Here is a 7,829-nt window from a genome sequence, read left to right as displayed (position 1 = left end):
TTTATTTGCAGGAATGATCTTCATCAGAAGTAATTTATTAGTTAATACCGCGTAAACTAGAAGGCTACATAGGATGCAATCAACATGGACTTGTAATGTTTACAGGTGCGTGCACCGAGAGCTAGGAGTAAATATTTACTTTTTGATTTGATTAAATATGTCGCGCACTAAGTACTGAAACTCTGTTTTGGAGCAGTACAGTCGTGACAGTAATTTATGAATACGTTTCACTTAGCATCGCTCACTCAACAATACTTACTTTTGCTTTCCAAACCATTTTTTAATAAAAATCAGTGCTCTTACTCTTACTTAACACGGGTTAAAACCTCTCATTTCCTGTTTTGTTTCGTTCCCAGCGCCGCTCAAAGTTCGCTAAAGAAGTAGATCCGTCTCGGCTCGGCGTCCGGTCAAAAGTTGCCCACGGTCTGCGAGATGTACTCGTACGTCCGGTCCAGGCTCAGGTCGAGCTCGTTGTCGGCGTCGATAAAGTGCGACTCGACGTGCTCTTGGAAATCATCGAACGGTACGTTCTTGACGTAGATCTTGCCGCACATCGGGCACATCTTGTCCAGCGCGTCCGCCTTGATCTTCTCCTGCAGAATGTTGACGTACTTGAGCGTCGTGGCCTCGGTTTCCGTTGCCGCAGGTTGGACCGTAGCGGCGGGCTTTGGCACTTCCGGCAGGGGAAGATCTTCCGGACCGGCTTCGGCTGCTGTCAGGTTCTGTGCGGGAAGGTCGTTACCCACTTCCACAGTTTTATCCACCATTTGGGGTTTGGCATCTCCTTTTCGGTTCCTGCAGGATTGGCAGGTTTCTGTTTGTTTTTAGAGGGTAAATAAATTGTTAGTACCCTTGTCCGGACCACGACTCGACCTTCATTACCTTGCTTAAGTTGCAGTTTCCCTAGTGCGACCCTTAGCACGGTCTGCTGTCGCAGCAGTTCCTTCTGGATCTCGAGCAACCCTTCGGTGCACCGCTTGGCATCGGGGTTGGTCTCCACGTCGAACATCAGCACCCCTTCATCACCGTCCTGCTGCAAGAAGCCCATTTCACCCCCGGGGCCAGCACTGTCAATGAAGCCGCACTTGTTGAGCAGCGAAACGTCCTCCAGGTCCAGGTTCATCTCATCTGACGAGGACGAACCATCAGCACCCTCCCGTGGCAACCTTGGATCGCGCAGCTTCGGATTGGGAGCGTTTTTGGTGAATGTCTTCGATCGGATCAAGTTTTGCGAACCTCCACCAGCGGAGTCCTTCAACCTGCCGACAATGCCAGCATCGACCTCACCCGTCTGGCTATCTTTAGTCAGCTTGGACAGTCGACTCCACAGCTGTCGATTCTCAGCCGCCACCATCGAAATATGGTCCATCAGCTGGATCTTCTGTCGCGACAGCTCGGATACCTTCTCGCGCAGCACTTCCAGCTCGGTCTGGTTCGAAACTCGTCGCTCGATGGCCGTCTCCGCCCCGGACAGTCCCGTACTCGGCTGAATACTCGACTGGGCCATCCGCAGCGCAAGATTTTCCTCCTCCACCGTACTCAAACGCTTCTGGAGGCTTTGGCATCGTTCCTTCATCGTCTGCAGCGCTACGTGCAGTGCGTAATGCGACGACGAGGAACAGTTATCTTTCTCCGGGGTCGCCATTGTCGGGCCCCCACTCTCCACAGCTTAGGAACCGTTTTTTCTGCACCCAGAACTAAGCCCAAACTCTTGTTTATTTCGCGTCGCACATAACAACTGGCTGGTGGTGGCAGTCACTACTCGAAAGAAAAACACGTCACTTTCTCCCTTGAGGTTTCTTCGTCGTCTTCTTCCGACTCTTGCGCCACCAACTCTGAAGGTTTTTCGCTGCTGGTCGTGTGTGTTTTGGTTGTTTCACCACCTTCGTCTGTTGTACTGAGTTGAGTCGGTTCAGAGATCGCACAGCTGGAAAATGTTAGCCAGCAACACCAGCTGCAGCCGCACAGCGGACGAGAAGAAAAGTGAACGGTCCTTCAACATTTTGACGTTTCTTCATTGTTTTGGAATGTGAGAGAAGCCCCAGTGTGAAAGAGTGTGCTTGTTAGGGTGATGTAAAGCAAATTTTCTAAGCCGAATGGCAAACTTGTTTAGTAGAAGAACCTAAAACATTGATCATTCTCTTCAGTGCTGACTAGTCTTATATGTAAAGGTAACAGTTTAAAAATACGCTGAGTGAGTCACAGCGTTGTAGCCCAGGACATTTGCGGAAATACAATGTCTCGTCCCAGATGATCTGGGACCAGCACAACTTATTATCATGGTAGCTCCCAACGAGTACAGTTGCCTCCTTCTGCCACTTTTCAGTTTCAGAAAAGTTTTCACTCAGAATTGTGTTGTTGTTTGAACATCCATGCACAAACTCAATCCAATTGGGTACTAAAGCCCTATGTAAATTTTTATGTACAACGGTAAAAAACACGATCAAAAACCATTTCAGATTACTTTTTTTTTTCATTTTATTCAAAAAAAAAAAAAAAAACAATGACAAGACAAAATTTATTAGATGGATCAACTATGGGAGCGTTCTTTTATTACGTAACGCGAAAAATCGGACTTTAAGACCCCCTCCCCCCCCCCTCGTAACAAAATTTCCATACAAATTTTAAAAATTTTGTATGGAGCGTAACACGGCCTCCGACCCCCCCTCCCCCCCTACTGCGTTACGTAATAAAAGAACGCTCCCTATGGTCCCCTTGGAACGAGCTGTCAAGTAGGACCTTTTCTGTCAAGAAGGGCCGTGATGTTAATTTTTAAAAATTGAATTAAAAATCAAATTTGAATCGTTTGCGGTCGTTCAAAGGGTCATTCTACTGAGAAAAATAAGCTTTATCGTTGTCTCCAATAATATCACAAATTTAGGCTTAATTTTAGGACCCAATTCAACGAGTTATCTCTGCGTTAAACTTTACATAGTAGGCTTGGCCTTTCTAACTTTTGTGATGTTTCAATGTATAGCAGGGTGGCCACCAGAATTCGGATATGAAATTATCAGCTCCTCGAAACCACAAAGATTTTTTCCGGTAAGTTTTAGCAAAAATGAAATTTAATCTCAACTGAGCATGGAAAAAAAACGGAATCGACGTAACACCTTATAATGTGGCCCTCTTAAACCTTGCGGTTTCGTCAACGGATCCACAGGCGTGTATCGTTCTTTTTGCGACAAGACTCCGCCTCCCGGGTCTCCTAAGTGTGAAGGTATGGGCACGGGGAGAGGGCACCGAATACCTATATTTACACTTAGAATTTTTTGCGTCCGCCCCGGGATTCGAACCGGCGACCTCTGGATTGTGAGTCCAGTGCGCGGTCCGATTGATCCACACAGGCTGACTGAGCATCAACAGCTCAAAGTCGCTTGCATTACAATCCAAACCCCTAAGGAAGCGTTACTTTATTACGTAATGCATTTTTTTAGACTACCTTGCAACAAAATTTCCATACAAATTTTAAATAAAATGTATGGAGCGTAACACAGCCTCCGGAACCGGAAAAGTTAATACGGATTTAATTTTTCATTTGCTCAAATTTTGTTCTATTGACATAGCCATTTACATCATTATAAATATTCATACAATTTCGAGGGCCTCGTGGCGCGGTGGTTAGCGGCTTCGGCTACCGATCCCTAAATTGGTATGGGGCGCGGGTTCAATTCCCGCCTTATCCTCCTGGTCTTTTATCGGATGGGGAAGTAAAATGTCGGTCCATTTGCGTAAAAGAAGTTTTGGGTGACTCACCACACATAACCTTTGGACGCCTAGAAATGAGCAGAAACTTGCAACAGAGACCACAAAAGACCCGGGGGTCGTTAAAGTGGATTGCTTTGCTCTTCACAATTTTGGTAACTGTCAATAGCGGAATGGCGTCGCTATTTTTAGACCACGTTTTCTCTATTGAAAGCGACTACTTTATCGACTTTATTTTGCTGTGCGAGATAGACGATGACTCAGCACTTTTCCACTCTTGCACTTCAAAACACCAGATGGCAGCACGATGTAACGCCACGTCCCTATGCAAAAATGCCGTAAAAGTCTAAAATAAAAATCACTAGAAATGGAACTAAGCAAAATATTACATATTTTATTTCAAGTTTTGTTGTGGGCCAAAGTAAAACTATCTCAAGTCCCTCAGATATTGGACCAAAGTCTACACATTTACTATTTTTTGAACGGGTCAAAAGATCTGAGCGTTAGTGGGTTAATTTTGCCCAAGGAATCGATCCAGGGGTGGACCCTTGGATTTTTCAAAATTTCCCATTTTTTATTGTTACCCTAGGGACAGTAGCACTCTGAAGTAGAAGTAGAATTCTGCAAGTTTTGAAATTTAAAGTCCACGATCCCTAGTTAGAACAGCTGTCAAAATCACGTAACCACGGTTGGTAAATCAATTAGATATCCCAGATTTTTAACCCGCAATTTTTTTTATTTTTTCCTTGTTCAGGAGGTCAACTTTTGTTCTACGAAAAACTTTACTTCTCCTGTTTTATGTTTTTTTTTTTAGATTTTAAATCTGCATTTATCTTGTTTATTTTATCTTTGTTTTTTTTTTGTAGTATTTGGCCTATTCTACCAGATCCCATAATTACATTTTGCCTTTCTTATTTTGTCATGTTTTTAAAGTAACTTTTTCAATATTTTGCTTGTTTTTCATATTTTCTGCTCTAGAATGGCACCATTATCATTTAAATTGTAAAAAATGCGTAGAGGCAGAGTTTGGGACACTACAAAAATTACTGCATGCTTCTTTTTACTTAAAATATAGAAAAGGTTAGTAAAAGGACGTCCAAAGTTGACCCCTAAAACAATTATTTTTTTTAAACATTGGCAAAGTCGCATAAAACAAGTCAAACAACCCTATAATTGGGTACTAAAGCCCTATGTCAATTTTTATGTACAACGGTAAAAAACACGATTAAAAACCATTTCTGATCACTATTTTTCATTTTAATGCAAAAATTTTTTTTGACAAGACAACATTTTTTCGATGGATCAACTATGGTCCCCTTGGAACGAGCTGTCAAGTAGGAGCTTTTCTGTCAAGAAGGACCGCGAGGTTAATTTTTCAAAATTGAGTTAAAAATCCATTTTAAACTCTTTGTGGTCGTACAAAGGGTCATTGTACTCAGAAAAATAAGCTTTATCGCTGTAAACAATAATATCAGCAATCTATGCTTCATTTTAGGACCCAATTTAAAAAAAATAAGAATTCTTATTTCCAATGCTTTTTAAACATCAAAAATAGCTTTAAAATGAGTTTTTTTTTTGCGATTTTTAAGCCCGTCTAAAGGCGGGGTTGGGTTGTAGAGGGATAATTAAGACGGAATAAAATCCAGTGAAATTTTCCCGAAAAATTGTGAAATTTACACGTTTCTGAAAATCTCTATATAAAATTCGAGTTTAGGGCTAACTATTTTTAAGACAGCTAGGAAACCGCTTTACCTTATATAATTCATATGAATTGGAAACCACGTGCTCTGAAGTCATCAAACAATGAGGTTGAAAGACGAAGATCATTCATTTGACAACTGATTTCGACTTTTGCGAACATCGAAATTAGCTGATCCATGAACAGACCAAAAACCTTAAATTTTAGCAAAAGTTGACAATATAGGTGGTGTTACCCTACACTGAAACGTGATCTTCCATTTTTTTCACACTGGGTTTTTGTCGATTTGACAGTTCTCCAGAAGGTAAACAAAACCTCCCAAAAACATGCTGCGGCTCTAGAAATCGCAGCAGGCCTCTCAAAATCTGGTTGCATCCAAAGTATTTTTCCAAAACTCCACAAAAATGACTTCCGTGTGGCTCGGCCGCCTCCGCCTGGCCCTCGAACGATTCGAGCAGCAGTTGCCCAGCTTGTTCGGATTCCCAACCGGCTCCGGATTCCCGCCGGCAGGTGAGTGTTCTTTCAAATTTGTTTACGTAACGCGCGGTTTACTAACACGATTCTTTCTATTTTGAAGGTGCCCTCGCTCTCGCCGGAATCGAGGGCGGTCATCGTTCCGCGAGCAACCCGGACCCCTTCAGCTTGAAGGCCCTGCTCGGCGATGGCATTCTGTGGGCCGTTCCGAAGCATCGGCGCACGCTGGAGAAGCGACTCAAGCGCAAGTTTGGCACACCGGACTACAAGCTGAAGATTCTGACGCCGAAGACGCACCTGCGGATGTGCGCCACTTGCGGCGATGACCACGAGGTGGGCGTGCTGTGTCCGACCTGCTACGGCAAGGTGAAGGCCGAAACGGAGCAGATGCAGGAGAAGATTCAGGCCCAGCTGGGGCTGGCCCCGGTGGACCGGGAGGTTGTGGTGCTGTACGACCGGGAGCGGGACGAGCAGCCGGCGGAGTTTTGGCAGGGCAAGCGCATCGTCGAGATGGAGAAGAGCCGGCCGGTGTGGTTCGGCAAGAATCTGCTGCAGAGGAGCACCCAGCCGGCGACGACGGACAGCGCGGAGGTTATTAAGCCGGAAACGGAGAAGTTGGGTTGAATAAACGAATGTAACTAGTGGCGAACTTTATTTACAATGTTGTTTGATTTACTGCGGTCACACCTCTACGGTCAAGGGTCGTTCCGACAGATGATGGAAATTCTACGTCCTTTGTCCACGTGCTGTTCCTTGAAGATGGAATCCTGCCCTGCGAGAATCTCGTGGGTGAATTTGTACCTTGCAATGTCCTTCATAACGTACAGAGACCGTCTGGCCAGCAAAACATCCGACCAGTACTTGTCCTCCCGATTGCTGGCGAAAATCTGCCGATAATCCGCGTTCGTCTGCTCCTCATCGTTCGTCCGCACCAGTCGCATCACCGAGTCCGACAGCAGGCTTAGCCCGGCGATCGTCGTCCCGCAGTACCGCACACTGTCCACGTGCGGCTTGATGACGCCCTCGGCGGTCAGATCGAGCACGTGAATGTAGGGCAGCGTTTCCCCGGCGAAGGCCAGCTGCTTGACGCGGTCGAAAATGGCCCGGTTCGCGGGGAACCAGTGCTTCCGTTCCGTCTCCCGGTACCCGTGGATGGCGTCGTCCCAGTGGTCAAACTCGTAGCGCATCCGGCGCAGGTACGGCTCAATTTCGTCCAACAGCGATTGCTCCTCGGCTTCGGTGATAAAGTTGGGCAGGACCGTCATGCCGGTGAGGAAGGCGGCCCGGTCCGTCGATGGCCACTGGCCGTGGAGGGTCAGGTACGGCGGGGTTTGAGCTGATTGGTTTGAATTAGCTGGTTGAATTTTGAATCGCAATCGAAATACTTACGAGGACATTCCTGTTTGACCGGATTACCAACGGAGGACGAACAGGTCCGGACAGAGATGGAAATGCCGCGACATTGTAGAAACTTCATTAATTTCACTAAATTGCAAGTGATTGTTGCTTGCATTTTACATTCAACTGAACTAAAAATTGAATCAACTCAAAACGTAAACAAGGATTCGTTCATATCGCAGCAGGCGTTGCAAGTGTTGGTTGGCAGTAAAATGATAGGGGATGAAGGGGCAAAAGAACGTAAACGCAAGTCTTTCTGAAAGATAATTTTTTTTTAAACGTAATACAAAATACTCTGGCAGTGCGTGGCCGAATGGTTACGCTGTCCGCTTTGTAAGCGGATGATTCTGGGTTCGATTCCCATCTGCTGCAACCTTCCATCGGATGAGGAAGTAAAATGTCGGTCCCGGCCTTGGTTGTTAGGCCGTTAAGTCATTCCAGGTGTAGGAGTCGTCTCCATGCCATAAGTACAAACAACACACCAAACCAAACCTACTCCGGTGGAATCGCTGGCGGCGGTTGGACTCGCAATCCGAAGGTCGTCAGTTCAAACACT

General features: G+C 45.5%; 3 protein-coding genes across 4 annotated transcripts; 1 reads left to right on the top strand and 2 right to left on the bottom strand.

Annotated features, from left to right (window-relative positions):
• Nucleotides 1–1,988, bottom strand: LOC120432330 (protein spindle-F). The gene is made up of 2 exons (XM_039597518.2): nt 883–1,988; nt 1–814 (listed from the first exon to the last, which is right to left on the bottom strand). The coding sequence occupies exons 1-2, from the start codon at nt 1,643–1,645 to the stop codon at nt 408–410; spliced, it is 1,170 nt and encodes a 389-aa protein (XP_039453452.1). The 5' UTR covers nt 1,646–1,988; the 3' UTR covers nt 1–407.
• Nucleotides 1,989–5,719: 3,731 nt separating this feature from the next.
• On the top strand, nt 5,720–6,529 carry LOC120432332 (39S ribosomal protein L32, mitochondrial). Its single transcript, XM_039597522.2, has 2 exons — nt 5,720–5,911; nt 5,979–6,529. Exons 1-2 carry the CDS (start codon nt 5,806–5,808, stop codon nt 6,497–6,499), a joined length of 627 nt encoding a protein of 208 aa, XP_039453456.1. The 5' UTR covers nt 5,720–5,805; the 3' UTR covers nt 6,500–6,529.
• Nucleotides 6,511–7,467, bottom strand: LOC120432331 (alpha-ketoglutarate-dependent dioxygenase alkB homolog 7, mitochondrial). Of its 2 annotated transcripts, none has more exons than XM_039597520.2 (2): nt 7,271–7,467; nt 6,511–7,211 (listed from the first exon to the last, which is right to left on the bottom strand). In XM_039597520.2, exons 1-2 carry the CDS (start codon nt 7,386–7,388, stop codon nt 6,571–6,573), a joined length of 759 nt encoding a protein of 252 aa, XP_039453454.1. In that variant the 5' UTR covers nt 7,389–7,467; the 3' UTR covers nt 6,511–6,570. The 2 variants fall into 2 exon arrangements, with proteins under 2 accessions (XP_039453454.1, XP_039453453.1); XM_039597519.2 differs by having other exon boundaries at nt 7,265–7,463.
• Between the last annotated feature and the right edge of the window lie 362 nt (nt 7,468–7,829).

The sequence above is a fragment of the Culex pipiens genome, chromosome 1 (genome assembly GCF_016801865.2).
Source record: "Culex pipiens pallens isolate TS chromosome 1, TS_CPP_V2, whole genome shotgun sequence".
NCBI classification, from domain to species: domain Eukaryota; kingdom Metazoa; phylum Arthropoda; class Insecta; order Diptera; family Culicidae; genus Culex; species Culex pipiens.
The sequence above is the reverse complement of the archived record's forward strand: the minus strand, read 5'-3'. Positions and strand labels throughout refer to the sequence as shown.